Source organism: Sardina pilchardus, chromosome 4 (assembly GCF_963854185.1).
Source record: "Sardina pilchardus chromosome 4, fSarPil1.1, whole genome shotgun sequence".
Taxonomy (NCBI): domain Eukaryota; kingdom Metazoa; phylum Chordata; class Actinopteri; order Clupeiformes; family Clupeidae; genus Sardina; species Sardina pilchardus.
The window spans coordinates 15,811,421-15,828,206 of record NC_084997.1 but is presented as its reverse complement, the minus strand read 5'-3'; the positions used below and the strand labels follow the sequence as shown (position 1 = coordinate 15,828,206).

At 42.4% G+C, this 16,786-nt stretch overlaps 1 protein-coding gene across 1 annotated transcript; it reads left to right on the top strand.

The window, feature by feature from the left end:
* The first annotated feature begins 14,225 nt into the window (after positions 1 to 14,225).
* On the top strand, positions 14,226 to 15,753 carry LOC134078414 (gamma-crystallin M2-like). Its single transcript, XM_062534350.1, has 3 exons — positions 14,226 to 14,253; positions 14,372 to 14,614; positions 15,470 to 15,753. The coding sequence occupies exons 1-3, from the start codon at positions 14,245 to 14,247 to the stop codon at positions 15,743 to 15,745; spliced, it is 528 nt and encodes a 175-aa protein (XP_062390334.1). The 5' UTR covers positions 14,226 to 14,244; the 3' UTR covers positions 15,746 to 15,753.
* Positions 15,754 to 16,786: the final 1,033 nt, after the last annotated feature.

Genomic DNA, 16,786 nt, shown 5'->3' with positions numbered 1-16,786 from the left:
ACCCTTTCGGCTCAGGAGCAGCCTTCATGATGAAATGTGAAAAGTGACTTCTGTTCTTTGTTTATTTTCTCACATATGTTTAAGCAATAAGCCCCGAGAGGCCGTGCGTTATACTGTATAATCGAACAGCTAAGGGGCGTTGTTAGGCACGACGCGAAGCGGAGTGCCTAAAACCCCCTTAGCTGTTCGATTATACAGTATAACGCACGGACTCGAGTGGCTTATTGCTTTTCTATAACGGTTACCACGTCGATCTAGAAAGATTTCATGAAACAAAGGCAGATCAACGAAAAAGTAACGATGTATTCATAGATAATCATTCTTCCGCCAAGAAATATATTCCCTCCATATGAATGGTTGCCAAGCAACAACAAGACGCAGCCACTGCTAGTTTTGTGCTAGCGCATTACTATAGAACGAAATGCGGTCAAGGTGTGTGTTTATCGTGCTATATACATAGACCTAAAAGAAATGGACAAACAGACTCCGTTGTTCTCTATGGAAGGGGGCTGAAACAAAATTCCGTTTACTTTCCGTCGTACTGCGCAGACTCGTACTCAGTTCGTGACGTTAGCCTGCTGTAACTCGTCTGATAGATCGAAAACCTCTGAAATTGTTAACGTTCGTTTTTTAATATTATTATTATGTGTACTTGCCTCTAGGTAATGCTTTACCATATCAAACAGTAGGCTACCGTAGGCTACACGCATTTTCACTGATCTTGCGAATGACTCTCCGTCATGGTTTTCGTGCAGGCTCACTCAGCTTCTTATCCAAACATTACGGGCGAACGTTAGCTTCCCTACAACAGACATGCTAAAATACTTCTTTACGGGAAACCAACGTAATATACGGGGAAGAAATGAATTAATTTTGCCTTCAATACCCTATATAGAATACACAGAAGCTATTAGGGAGACAAAGGGCACATGTTATATGAAGTTATGGGATCGCAAAAAAATCTGAAATCTATGGCCGTCCAAGGGAGTTAGCAGAGTGTTGATCACCAGCTCATTTCGTGTTTCTACTTCCGGGAATATGCCTGCCCCCTTGGCTATATACAACGGCATCGAACGCGATTCAGCCAATCATAATCAAGGACCGGAACTATCCGTTATAGAATGTACAATAAATCAAACCACCAGTGAGAGGTCAAAGTAAGTCGGTCATTTGGTTCGGTTGCATACTCTTTTCTAAATGTCATCATAATGGGAATTTATTTCTCCTAAATGTTTTATTTCCTCAGTGTCAGCCAACGCATGGCTATTCAAAGCAGGTTGAATGGCTACATTATTCATATTTGTTTTAAATGGAAAAACTGTAGCAGGTTTGTGAAAAAAGGAACATGGGAAAGTTGACAGAGTTCACGATGCGTCTGACGTAGCCTGGGCCTGGCCTGCTCGACTGTGATGTCACAATGAAATAAATTATCCAAAGTTCTCCTCAGCAATATTTCATTCAGTTGATCGCACATTGATTACAGGGAAGCCCATTTCTGAAAATGCTCTGGTCGAATTGAGACATACCTGATCTATAAAGAATTGTATTCTTTATAAATCAGTGAGATGAGGTAGGTAAATCTCAGCTAGCCATATCCATTACTGGGAATTATTTATTATAGATAATAATAATAATAGAAATAACAACATGTCATTTAGAAAGTGCCTTTCAGTGATAAAAAAAAAAAAAGCTTGCTATTTAATATCTAGAAAATGGTGAATTCCAGTGAAAGACTGGTTGCTGAGGAGCAAAGTGCCACACATGATGACGGTAAGGCTTTATACCCCCTTCATTCTGTTTTGTAACACGAAATGTAGCCTACGTGTTGCGATATCAAAATGAATTTGTAACCTGGAACCTAAATTTGTATTGTTCTGTCTGTATAGCAGCTCCGCTAACACCTCCCTCACCCTCTGCGGAGCAAAAGATGGTGAAAGTCCACACCGTGAGGCTGCCTGAGGGTTTGTCAGTCTGTACCTACTTAAAGGACATGGAGAAAGAGTATGTGTCTCATTTTGTCCTACCTGAAATAGTATTTTACAATTTAATCTGCAAAAGCACTCAAATGACATACAATATTGTACCTCTTCTGTAGGCAATGGACAGCTATTTCTCAAGGAACCATTGGCCCTGTGAGTGACTAATCTTTTTAAAATATGTTACCAAAAATAATTTTACATACCTAGAAATATGATTACAAGGAATTACCAGTGAAATGAAAACGCATAAAATGCAATGTAAATATGTCAAACATGTGTTGATAGGGTAGACATAGTGGTTGCTAAGTTAAATAAAGTGGTTGCTATGAAGGTTGCCATGGTGATTATGTTAGTTGCTTGGGCAGTTGCTAGGTTGACATGACAGTGGTTGTTTGGTTGTTGCTAGGGTGATTGATATGGTTGCTAGGGTGCTGCTAAGGTAGACATAGTGGTTGCTATGCTGGGTGCTATGTTGGTTGCTATGTTTACAGTTTGGTAGTGGTTGCTAAGGTAATTAAGATTGTTGCTAGGGCTATCACAGTGTTTACTATATTATTTAAAGTGATTGCCTTTGTGGTTGCTATGTTGACATTACCCAGTAAGCACAAGAACGTCTGTAAGGCGTCTTGAAGATGTGTTTGAAAGGTCTGCTGGACGGCTGTAAGATGTATTCTAGAGAGCGTTTGCTCATCTGGCAGACGTATCTGATACGTCTTGCTAAGATCTTCAAACAGCGTTTAGCAGCCGTATCCCAGATGCTCATCAATACGTCATAATAGGACATCCATCTCCCTAACGTCTTACAAAGATCTTATAAAGGTATTAAATATGATAAAGATCTAGAACTACGACACACATTCTCAGTGAGATGCCGCCGCTGTTTGTAAGATCAAAATAAGACGTTCTAAATGGAACGCGATGTAATTAAGCTGTTCAGATCTTGCAGGCGTCTTGGAGACGTATTTGTCTCTATTTGTGCTGACTGGGTATGATAATGGCTGCTAGGTTGACATTATAATGGTGGTTGTCAAGTTGTTGCTTGGGTAATTATGTTAGTTGCTAAAGCAGTTGCTAGGTTGACATGATAGTGGTTGTTTGGTTGTTGCTAGGGTGATTGATATGGTTGCTAATGTGTTTCTAGGGTAGACATGGTGGTTGCTATGCTGGTTGCTATGTTGGTTGCTATGTTTACAGTATGGTAGTGGTTGCTAAGGTAATTAAGATTGTTGCTAGGGTGTTGCTAGGGCTATCACAGTGTTTACTATGCTATTTAAAGTGATTGCCTTTGTGGTTGCTATGTTGACATTATGATAATGGCTGCTAGGTTGACATTATAATGGTGGTTGTCAGGTTGTTGCTTGGCTAAATGAGACGGTTGCCAGGGTGTTGCTAGAGTGATCAGTAATTTCAATACAATATAACAAATGTTACAAAAATGACAAAAGAATAGCAGCCATGTCCTTTAGAAGACCTATTTTAAAACATTTTAATGAAGTTTGTGCATAAAGTGTTGAGAACAGTGGTGCTAATCTGAGAATGGTTGTCATTGTCATTGTTCTCAATACAATATTTCAATACAATATTTTCAATATTTTCATGCACTGCAATTAGTTTCAGAGGTCAACAGGTCATGCAGAACAACCTGATTTGTTGTCCTTGTTCAAAATAGGTTACAAGGGTCGCGGTCCTCAAAGTATGCAAAAGCATAGTACAGGTGGTGTCCTTGACTGCCATCAAGGTTGTTATTCCAGCTGTTATGAGACTGGCGATACGAGACCCAGAGACTCCACTAGCGTCAGGTGCAGTGGACGAACCTGAAGAGCCTAGCAGTGAGACACCAGTCAGATGTGCGTCATCATCATCATCGTCAATCATGTACATCGAGGATGAAAAAGATGTGATGATTCTTAAGCATGGTAACCTGGTGGATATTGTTCCAAAGAATGACACTAGCAGGCTGCCTTCATGGTGTGTAATTGCCCTCAAAGAGACGCCTGTTGTTGAGTTGTCACCAAAGCGGTAGGTTTATGAAATAATGTAATAATGTCAGTATATATGATACAAAATATGATACTATGACTTTAATATAGTGTATACAGTGTGATTAAGTGTTTTCCTCTGTCTGGAAGGTCTTGCTCATCTGTTGGAGCTGCTTCATTCAGCGGACTCCTGAAAGCTAATTATGGGATATCCGTGGCGAGCATCCGGAACTCTGTTCAGAAGAATCTGAGCAAATTAGATGGAGTCGGCCCTGCAGCCAACTCGAACCACTTGAACCATGCCATCGTTAGAGAGGTTGTTGACATGGTCAATTTCAACATTGCCAAGGCCTGCAAGATGCCGAATGGCGCCAAGGAGACCAAGAGCCATGAGTTGGTTCACATTGTGACTTCTCTGATTGATGCTCATGCCATTTCTGAGACAGGCACCATTTTGGCTGTGGAGGAAAATGAAGAGCTGGACACAGCCTTAGAGTGCACTACTGGAGAAGCTATGACTGCTGTTATCAGTGCCGCAGAAACATGTTTTGATGGAAACAAGAAGGCAAAGTCACTGCTGGCATCGATGAAAAGTGCTCTTAGAATCTTGACTGACAAAAGCACTTCTGTTGAAGATACTCAGCTATGTCTAATAGAGGAAAAGCCTTCAGTGAGCGATAAAGAGATTGCCAGCCAAAAGGCTAACCAGGCTCACAGAGAGATGCAGAAACTTAGCTGTGAAGACTTCCATAGCCAGGCAACAAAGGCCGTCAGCGACGTTCTCAGTGCTGAGATCCGGCCACAAAGCAGTGCGGTACCAAACAATGGTCTGCCTTCTCCCACCCCATCTGTCCAAAGCACTGCCTCTCTGATTGTTGATGCTTTTGTGGCTGACATCATGTCTGCAGTTAGGGCCACTCAAAGCTAGCCCATGTGTGAGAAAGAGGGGGGATCGGCTGCTCAGGGCGGAGACCGTCCACACTTCCTAAAGAACCAGAGAGTCGTAGTCACCGGAGGGCTTTATCACAAAGTGCGCGCCATGCTTTGCCACTTTTTCAAGAAGCTGAGTGGAACCTCTCCTGTTCACCAAAGTGAGAAAATGATGGAGAAGAAGTCGGGAGTGATGCTAGATCTAGTGAGTCCGAGCTGAGGCTCCTTGCTCAAAGTGACCAAGCCCTTGCCGCTGTGAGGGTGTGCCATATGACCCAGAACGAGCTGGACTCTTGCACCATAGATGTTTTGAATAATGTGGCTTTTTCATACCTGCCCAAGTATTCACGAGAACGGGTTTTGAATACACCTGTTCAAGAGTTTGTGGACGGCATCCTCTCCGAAATCGACAACTGGTCATCATCCGGCTCATCACCAACTGACGACACCAAATGTGATGAGCAATTGACTGGCAGGCCAGCAAGCGCATCTCTTCCATGCCTCTCAAACCTAGGCAGTGAAAAGTGTAAGAGAAGAGCTCTCAAGGCAGCGAGTGATGTGATGCTTACGGCAGTTAGTGGCTGCATTTCTTTGCGCCAATGCTCGCCTGATGGCCCAATGCTCAACAAAGATTTGTCCGAAAATCTGCCAGTGGGCTCCAGATGCCAACTGGAACACGAACAGACCACTCCAGATGTGAATTCTGCAGCCAAACGCATCGTTGATCAGTTCGTAAATGGCATGAGGACTTATCTTGAGACCCTGCAGTGTGACAATGGGACTCCAAAAGGAGGTTGTTTCACAGGTGTTTCAACAATTTTCCAAAGTGTGGAAGACACCATGAGAGAGTTTTTCGCCCATGTATCATGCAAGGGCAAAGGCCAAGTTGAACAGCTTGAGGCCCAATCCCTGTGTTCCGAGGTCTCTGCGCACTGTAAGCGTCAAAGTGAGGGCTGCAATGGCTGTGCAAAAGCAGTGACGCGAAAGATGTTGATGCTCTTCACGGCAAAGTCAGTTCCAGCTGACTCTTCCAGCTCTGCTGTAGCGTCCGATAGCATTATTCTTGAGCTAGAAACCCAACTGGCCTGTTCTGGCACACGTGATTCTGGTGAGTCCAGCCTTGTGAAATCTGAAATGGCAGACAAACTCTCCAGCGATGAGTTCCACGCTACCGTGACTAGGGAAGTGAGCCAGGTGCTGCTTAAATTAGCGCAAAGTTTTACTGGACCTGTGATGTTGGACAACCCTCTAGGCTTCTCTCCTGCCTCTGATTCCGCTTCCATCGCATCCAGCCTCGTGGGAACCGTTCTAGATGGAGTCCGATGCCTGATGAACTCCCCAGCCCAAGATGCTCTGACTCAAGATTTGAAAGTGTGGTCCGCCACACGTGATGTGTACAGTCGCTTGCAGTTGAATCTCAGAGATTTCTTTACGAAGCTGTCAAGCCGCCAAAGGAAGGCTGTGCATTCTGCTTCAGCTAAGGAAGCTATCGGCCAAGTCTTGCTTTGCATCCAGGAGGAGCTCGCAAACTCAAGCAAGTTCCAAAGTTCTGACGACAACGTCAAGCAGATAACGGTCGTCATTGATTCACTGATTGAAGATGTTGGGATGGTGGACCGTCACACTGACCTGGACCAGGATAGGCCCCTCTCCTCCTTATCTGGTACCTCAGAAGGAAGCTGGTCAAACTGGAGTGAGGAGAGCCTTCCTGAAGAGTCTGTGGTCATACCAGAGGTCTCCACTGCAGCCCCCATGGCAGCAGACACATTGGTGGCTGTGAACATTGACCTGAGCGATTTGCCTCAAGATGAGGCTTCTGCGTGTGTACCGCACGAAACCGTAGTGAGCGCTGTGAACAGCATCACCTCGACGCTCGGCTTGCAAAATGAGGAGAGCTCCAGCAGGCCGCCCTCTCAGGGTCATCTGACCTCAGTGTGGAAGAGATTAGAAAAGGCTCTCTCCCAGGGACATATTCAGTCCTCTCAGGACCTGATTGAGGATGTTTACCAGATTCTCCTGAAGGGTAGACAAACTGTTGCTGCTGCAAAGTCTGCCTCCGACTCTGCTCTTGTTGCCATGAAACAGGCCCAGGATGTACCTCAAGGAGCCATGGTTAGCCAGATCATAGGCTTGTTCGCACAGGAGTGTGTGAGGGATTTATTTCTGCCTTGCTTCAAATTGCCCTCGTCATGGAAGTCAGGTGCAAGGGCCCCCCTGAGGTCGGCCGCTGCCTCAGTGTCCTGTCCAGGTGGCCTAAGCTCCATGGCCAGAAACGGAGAGGACCGCGCCGCGGAATCACCGTCTCAGATTCTGGCAGAGGTACTGCAGGTTGCCATGAATGCGATGGTCGCTGACGTCATGAATATACTCTCCCTGGCAACGCGTTCGCCCATGGATATGGAAGCTTTTCTGAAGGAGTCTGGTTTACCCGGTTACGATGTTGCCTTCAACACACCAGATTTAGGACTCCTGGACGACAAGAAACGTGCAGACAGTCAGGAAGGTTCTACGGACTACTCCAGCCTTGTGTGTGTGCTCATGATCCGCCTGCTGTCAAAGCTACAAAATGAGGATTCACTCTCTGACGATATGCTGGATCAATGCAGAGAACTTATCAACAAGGTGCTCTCTGAGCTCACAGCAGCACTTGGTGTATCCAAAACTGACTTTTGCCCTGCTGGTGTGAACATTTGCAAAGTATTCAAAGTTATCTACAATAACCTCCTGAGTGAATATGGATCAAAGAACAGTGTTCTGTTGGCCTTGGAGATAAAAGACCCCTCAGTAGAGAAGATTGTTGTGAGATCTTTGATCAGCGAGATTACGACTGATGTGACAAATGATAATGACGCTACACCTAAGAAAGACAAGAGAGGGAGTGGATGCTTTCAGTTCCTTCCAAATATGAAGAAGATTAAGTCTTGCCTGAAGGTAAAATTGACCTTTTTACATTATGTTAAAACACTCTTATGATATGCCACACGCTCAGGATTTGTATAAATAATGATTGACTGCTCTGCCTCTCCGATGATCAGAGAAACAAGTCAGGCAGCCAGAGAAAGGCCAACGCAGATGGAGCCACAGCAATCAGCATCACTGACAATATTGCCGGTGAGTGTACATTACAGGCTTGTGTCCAAGTGGGAGCACCACATGTCCAAAATGTGAATCTATTCTAATTCATAAATTAATATTTTGTATTGTGTGATCGAAGTAGTAATCTTTTTTTAAATCAGAAATTCATAAATTCATCAAGTCACCTTTTCCAACCTGCGTCTTGTTCAGTTTCCCCAGAGTCCTTTGCCTGTTCGGTCTCATTGGATGAGGAGCCATGCATCCCCATTGGCTCACCTGAGAAGAGACGCTCTCTCTTCACCCGCATCAGATCTTTCTTTAAGAGGAGGTCTTCTGCAGTCTCGCCAGTGTAGCTCAAGTAACAACTTGAATGGCCTCAGCTGTGGCGCAACTGGCTGGGGCACCTGCACTGTATGCCGGTGACCTGGGTTCGATTCCCGCCCTGCAGTCCTTTCCGGATATCACCCCTGCTCTCTCTCCCATTCACTTCCTGTCACCCTTCACTTCAAAAGGCCCCAAAACCTTTAATCTAAATTTTACTTTTTGAACCTCTGTTATTTTTTGCTCCTGTGCGTCCCCATTGGCTCACCTGAGAAGAGATGTTCTATCTTCACCCGCATCAAATCTTTCTTTAAGAGGAGGTCCTCTGCGATCTCGTCAGTGCAGCACAAGTAACAACTTGAACCAACCAAACGGAAAAACTTGAATTTGAATTTATTCTTTTAGAACCTCTGCTATTTTTTGCTCCTGTGCAGCCCCATTGGATGAGGAGCCATGCTCCGCCTCTGGCTCTCCTGAGAGGAGATGCTCTCTCTTCACCCGCATCTTTAAGAGGAGGTCCCATGTGGTCTTGCCAGTGCAGCTCAAATAGACAAACAAAAAACTTGAATTTAATTTTATTCTTTTACTTTTTGAACCTCTGTTATTTTTTGCTCCTGTGCGGCCCCATTGGCTCACCTGAGAAGAGATGCTCTCTCTTCACCTGAATCAGATCTTTCTTTAAGAGGAGGTCCTCTGCGGTCTCGCCAGTGCAGCACAAGTAACAACTTGAACCAACCAAACGGATAAACTTGAATCTAAATTTATTCTTTTACTTTATGAACCTCTGCTATTTTTTGCTCCTTTGCAGCCCCATTGGATGAGGAGCCATGCTCCGCCTCTGGCTCTCCTGAGAGGAGATGCTCTCTCTTCACCCGCATCTTTAAGAGGAGGTCCTCTGCGGTCTCGCCAGTGCAGCTCAAGTAGCAACTTGAACCAACCAAATGGAAAAACTTGAATTTAAATGTATTCTTTTACTTACTTTGATAGTAGATATTGACAGGAAGTGAATGGAAGGGAGAGCAGGGGTAGGAACCAGAGAGGAACATGGGCCAGGAATTGAACCCGGGTCAGCGGCGTGCGGTGCAGGTGCCCCAGCCAGTTGCGCCACAGCTGGGGCCCTGCATCTGATCTTTCTTTAAGACGAGTTCCCATGTGGTCTCGCCAGTGCAGCTCAACTAGACAAAAAAAAACTTTAATTTAAATGTATTCTTTTACTTTTTGAACCTTCTCAAGAGGACAAATAAGTCAATAAAACTCAATAAACTATTCATGCATTCAACTGTGTCTCGTTGTCCTTTTTTTCTGAAGTTCAAGTAGAAGTTTAAAGGAGTCATAGAACGCATTTTTTGACCATTACAAATTGATCTTTGAGCCTAAATAATGTCATATGTAAATTTGTGGGGCTGAAAACGCCCCAGGAGCACTGCTAGATCGCCTAATACAAGGTCATAAATAAGCCTTGCAATGAAACAGTTTGTTTTTCCCGCCCACTCAGCAAGTTCATGAATATTCAAATGAGATGCGCGCTGATTGGTCTATTGGCCGATATGTCCTGAAAGTTGATTGGCTCAATCCACCAGTCTGAAGCTAGAGCAAAGTGAAACTACGTTTACTGCTGGTAAATAAAGCCAAAGTCTTTGATAAAGCTATCAACAATGGATTTAAATAAGGAATACAGCCGTACATGTATAAACCGAGTCAGAAGAAAGTTCTGACGAAGATGAAGTGCAGCAGATTCCCCAACAGAATGAATGTGTTAGATTGGTAAGTTTTATCAGTACATTTCTTAGTATAGTAACTCTCCAAAGTTAGCTGTAATAACGCTAGCATTACAACGTCTCTGCCATAGACCACATATCTAGATACTAGCATCGTAAGAGCAGTTTAACAAGAATTATTAATCGAAGGTATGCAAATGAGAGGGGCCGAGGGGTGTATCTAAAGGGGGATGGGCGCCTATTACGTGTTATCTGAGCTCTGTTCAGATTGGAGCATTTCAACACGGCTGTTTCTATTTCCCAATTTGCATACGAAAGCAGGCGGGGGACGCGGTAAAGTCTTTGGTGTTGTCCTTTGGACACTGCTCGCAGCCTAAATTCAACAGTAACAAGGTGAATGTGGTTTTGAATTCTAGGACTCCTTTAAGCAAGTCAAGTCAAGTCAAGTCAAGTTTATTTATATAGCGCATTTCATACACAGGTCATTCAATGTGCTTTACATAAACAAAAAACAAACAGTAATAGCAGATGTGCAGTGTCATGTTTAGTAAGTAAGTATGTAATGTAATATTTATTCATAAAGCACATTTACAACAGTTCACACTGACCAAAGTGCTGTACATAGTATAATAAAAAAGGTAAAGAAATAAAATGAAATAATATACAATAAAATGAAATAAAATAATAAGTAAAGTAAATAAATAACAATACTGAATAAAAATTACACATAAAACACAAAAACATCAAATTAAGGGGGAGAGAAAGCAAGGGTGTAAAGGTGGGTTTTGAGCCTTGATTTAAAAGTGGAAATGAAGGGGGCATCATCACGTATTGGTGGTGGCCGCAAGAGCAAAGGCCCAGACAGCTTTTTGTTATAATCGGGAGTGGTGGATATGTAGAAGACCCAAAGGGAACAGGAACACTGGTACTGAAAAAACAATTCAACACAAAGAAAATTCATCATTTGAGATTATACTGAACATTAATAGATTTGCATAACTAGTATCTATTTCAATTGTTTGTGAACGTTTACCTGCTGTGAGCATCCATTTAGAAATAAATGTAGAATTCTAGAAATCCTGGATCTTATCATTAGTAGGCTAGCTAGGCTAGTTAACCGTTACCGTACCCACGAGACAGCATAGCCTACCCAACTTGTCTAACACGTCCCAGGTTGTCAGAATGCCTGTGTAAACTAAGTTTGTGAACTTTTCGGTTACATATAATATTTATCAGACTAACATGACATCAACACCAATTTAGTTTTATATTTCTACTAGATAATGCACTTACCATGATCACAAAGACAGCAGTCTTGCCCTCTCTGCTTGTCCGATAGAGAGATGTTCCGTTTAGAGAGTGTTCTGTTCGGTTACTTTAGGCGCGTCTGATCTGCGCAGCTCCCGCGGATCCGGCCCACACCCGCCGGGCGGACCATGGAGCGGACTCAGTTAATTTGTGGCGCTGCTGCGCAGCTGCCCCGGATCGGCGGCGCACCCGCCAGACGGACTGTCACAGTCTGAAGCTACACACAAGTCTGGCGCAAAGTTGGTGCAGATCCGCATACCGAGTGCGACTCCTACGCGGATCTGCTGATTCGAAAACGGATCCGGCCCAAATGTAAATGCTGTCTGGGTAGTAGCCTACCTGGCGTGACGCACGCTTTCAACATCAATCTCATGCTCTCACACACGCAAGAAATGTCACGCCAAATCCATTCTTCTTTTTCATCAATCTGTTCACTTTCAGTTGACAGTTGGTGACTAGACTAGACCACAGCATATTGTTGAGACAGGAGACAAATTTAAGGCATATAGGTGGGCTCTTGAGATCAACTACAGGTATTGTAGGCTATCTGTCTCTACTGTAGTAGGCTACAATGTTTTCAGCGCAGAGAAATTATCTGAGATGCAAAATGCTCACTCATTCTTCTTTATCGGATTGCTCACGAAGTTCTAGTCACACTGATATGCATGTCACTTGACAGCACGAGCTGTCTGGTGGTATCAATGTAAATTTAGCCTACACAAAATATAATTATATTCTTCTATCTGCAACTCGCGAAAGAATCAAATTGCGCACCAATAATTATCTGTTGGATTGCTCACGATGTTTAGGCTAATCACAAGCTTTCTGATGGTATTAAGCTACACTAGTTGCTGTAATAAACGGTTCGCGAGAAAATCAACGTGAATACACAAAATTAAATCATATTACATTCCATCTCCACACCTCGCCCAAACCATGGTTTGGGAATAACTCCCAAACCATTCCAGAGTAATCCAGTTTTTAAATTGCAATACATTTCTCCATCTTCAGGCTGTGGCACAACCAAAATAATGAACTACTGCTTGTTTCCACTTGTTTTTTTTTGTTTGTTTGGGTTTTTTTTTGCTTTTTTAACATTTAGATAAACTGAATAAGAACATAAGCATTGCTTTCATATTCCTAGGCATAATTCTCATGGAGATATTTAAGAACTGGAGAAAGTGAACAAGTCCCGCCCCCATTCATTTCAATGGGAATGCTAGGCTAGTGAAAATTGCCAAAATTGAACGATTTTTCGGGCTTCAACATGGCGTTTCTAGGGGTTTGTTTCCGGTGCCGTTTTACTTAGCCAATTAAGTGCCAGGTTACTGATTGACGTAAGGTACAGAAGGAGAGCTCGTGCCCACACTAAGCTCGTGCATGAGCTGAGAGTGCACCAGCCACCAATCAGCATGAGGAAAACGGCACCGGACATGGAAAATGGCGACGAGGAAGTGCCTTGCTAATCGTCGAAGCTAATCAGTCAAATCCTGACCCCCTGATAATTCTAGACTAGCCGAAAATATGACTGAAGTCAAATTATTCTCACGTTCTTAAAGTGACAGGCACTCAATTTGACTTGACATTAAAGATAAATGTAGGCTAAGTCCATTTCATTCCCAAATCAAACTTATAAAAAATATCAAACTTCTTGACCTATTATCAATTTCAAAACAATTTTGACACCAATATTCTTATCATGTATTTTTAATTGGCTATGGCTCCTGACTGATGCATAAGATAGATAGATAGATACAGTAGATAGAAAGATAGATTGATAGATAGCCTACAGAACATCTATGATTCTGTAATTAGGCTAACTATTATTGTATTGAATGTGAGTTGTAGCCTATCAGTCTACAACACCAAATGACACTAGGAAACCCATTCTATTTTATTCATCTGGTTGAACAACTATTTATAGACTATATCTATATGGTCTATAGGCTATGGGCCCCCCTGATATAGAGAGCATGAGCATGCTGACCTGGAGGTGTGTGAGGAGACAAACAGTATTGTTCACACTGAGAAATTCTTAGCAGCGTGCAACTTCATGGTATGCATACAGTACGTCCTAAATCAAACATGATAATGATTTGTCTATGCTGGTGTATTGTGAATATTTTTACTTTACTTGTAGATTAATATCAGGTAGGTTGGATGTGTTTAATTGCTATTATTCAGGATACCAGTATCTGCATGACCCACTGTATAATAAGTCCCAAATACACAGGGCAAATGAAGTGGAAGCATGTCGTTTCAAGCATGACCTTTGTGTCACCACCACTCATCTCACTCAAGACCACCAGAGGGCAAATGGCAAAGCCAGCCGAACAGTCACATATTCCAATATGGTCACTCACTCTCTTGGCACTGGGTCTGTTCACTGAGCAATGAAGCAGTTTGCTGGACTTGGTCCAAATCCAGAGAACCAAAACAATATGGAAAATACCAGGCAAGAGGACCCTGAGTTTCAGGTCCACTTCAGTTTTCTCTGTCTATTATTGAATAGTGGCATGACTATCAGTTTCCAAAGTGTGATGAAAACTGTGACAAACTAATTTGATTAGATTAAGATTATAATGTTTTGACTCCCTTTGATAAATGAATTGAGAGTTTTCCCTATCAGGAACCTTATACCTGAAGTTGTGTATTGGTGAAGTAACATTAAGAAGTCTTTAGGCTATACATATATATATATAAATAGATATACTCATCCACATAATGAAGTGAGAGTTTGTTGAAATGACAACAAGGTGACTAGCACTGAGAAGGAACATAAATACCTTTTGTAATTTGGCAGCAACGCATTCTTTTCAAAACAGCTGACGTCTCAACTTAATTGACTAAACAAACAATGTCTGTTTTCCTACAGGATATAAAAGGCCTCTCTACTCACCTCACTGTTTCAGAGACCTCATTTTTAAAAACACAATGGGAAAGGTAAGGCCTTCATGTGAGTCCTTTTCTATACATGTTCGCTTCATTTGTTACAGGGAGTGCACAGAACAATGGCGCTCGAGAGTGTGTCTACTATTCAACGGTTTCCATCTTTTTCTAGATAATCTTCTATGAGGACAGGAATTTCCAAGGGCGCTCCTTTGAGGGCACCAGTGACTCCATTGACCTTCACTCCCATTTCAGCCGCTGCAACTCCATTCAGGTGGAAAGTGGAAACTGGATGGTCTATGAGCGCCCCAACTATATGGGTTACCAGTACTTCCTGCGCCGGGGTGAATATCCGGATTATCAACGCTGGATGGGCTTTAATGACTGTGTTAGGTCCTGTCGCATAATCCCTCAAGTGAGCTGAGTTTTTTTTTTTTTTTTTTTTTCTATCATCTTGACTTTACAGAGAAAGAACAACACTTGTTGGCCACTTGTTTCACTAAAGGCCACGTCACAACACTTTAAACACAGGGAGCCAGTGATAGGTCAATGGATTTAACTGAGGAAATGGAGAAATGAAATTACATTTGGCAAATCTATCACATTAAGCACCTATGTTATCACAAAATGAAATGGACTTCTTGGATAGTTTGAAACACTACTGAAAGTGGAGATGAAAATGTTCTCGCTCTATTGAATGTAGGTTACAGTTGCTTAAAGCACAAGGTGGCAATACAGATAGATATGTTGGTTGTATTGTTTTAAACACATAGTAATACAATATTATTATAGCCTATTCCCAGACTAATATATTTAACAAGTAATACCATACACTTTTAAATCATATTCTATCATTTAAATGATGTCAAGTCTATAAGATTTTTTCCACGTGATGCATGCTCTTAAAAATGTACTGGGAAAAGCAGGCTGATTTTTTGGCTGAGTGCCTTTATTTTGAAATTGATATTTACATACAATTGGTTTTGTACTATGGTCATTGGAAAGGAAGTCAACTTTGAAAAGCCTGATAGATTCCCTTGTCACAGACTCTCAGAGTTTTAGGATTCAGGGTTATGCAAAGGTGTAGAACAATAGAATTTAAATCGTGAATTGTCAAACTTGACCCAACATCTCATTGTGTAGCACCTCAAACATCTAAACTCCATTGTGTCCCTTAATTTAAACCTAATGTGTAAAACAGAATGCTACTAGTTGGACAAGAAGTCAGAATAAATCTTTCTCCCTCTCCTTTCTCTTTGTACACCAACAGCACCAGGGATCCCACCGAATGAAAGTATATGAACGTTCCGACTCTGGTGGTCAGACGATGGAGTTTACAGACGACTGCCCATCCCTGTATGATCGTTTCCACAATAGCGACATACATTCGTGCAATATCATAGATGGATACTGGCTCTTTTATGAACATCCCAACTACAGAGGTCGCCAGTATCTGTTAAGGCCTGGAGAGTACAGAAGATTCAGTGACTGGGGTGCCATGAACCCTAGGATTGGTTCCATGAAACGCATTTCCTACTCTAACTGAGTAACAAAATAAAAAAAATAGCAAAACCAGTGGTGTATCGTATCTCATTATTTATTTTGCCACTCAGCATCAGACTTTCATTCAAGTTCATTGTCTTTAGGGTGACTGCAGTTCTTCAAGACAACTTGGTCTTAAAAAGGTTTTTATTTTAAAAACAGGCATTTTCTTGGTCAATTTTGTGATATCTATACTGCCGTCACCACAATTTTACAGAAATACACAATAGTTAGCATTGGTATTTCTGGTATATTTCTTTGTTCATCCACTTCTCGTTCAGTATACTACTGAGAGTCCTTATGTAACACTACTGCCACCCACCTATGACAAGAAAAGTCAGTTAGCGATAGCGTTTGGCTATATTGAGAAGGTTTGTTTTGTTTCGTGAACACTAAGCCACCATTCCAGTTGTCCCTTTCTCCCCACCTTCCCCTAGCCTGCATCCCATGGTGCCTTACGTTGGAGATTTGATTCACGCTGGTAGGGCAGCCTGGAAACAACTGCCCTAATTTTTGCCTCAGATAGGGGACCAATCACAGAACGGTGGTGGGGGGGGGGGGGACACACCAAGATGATGACGACATCTAAGCTACACACCAAAGCTTGTATCTCAGTTAAGAACCAAACCAGCTTTTGTTCAAATCTACACAGCACTACTGAAAATTTTTATTTTGAAGTATTAAAAGGCTCTGCATATATCATCTGGTATAGATGACTGGCTAGCCTTTGAGCTATACACAGATGCATTTGATATAGTCATCCATGGCGCCTAATAAAAGGATCTGGGCATTTGTTCAAATATGAGAAAATTAACTTTTGGTTCAGACCACGTGTCATTGAGGTGTGGTGGCATTAGCCAGGCTAACCTTTCCCTCCATTTCTATGACATTATACTCTATACAGTATATGTACTTTCATAAGTACTTGTGGACACTAGATTCATGATTATGGTTCATTGCAGTATCTGTACAATCATGCTCTGATATCAGATCAGTTCTGAGGTTTATTCAAGGGGACCACCTGGTGGCAAGGATTTGCATGATA

What these genes read in the sequence shown, in the direction of transcription:
- LOC134078414 (XM_062534350.1), top strand. An exon ending in CCTGTCGCATAATCCCTCAA is followed by an intron (nt 14,615 to 15,469) that starts GTGAGCTGAGTT and finishes GTACACCAACAG; the next exon opens with CACCAGGGATCCCACCGAAT.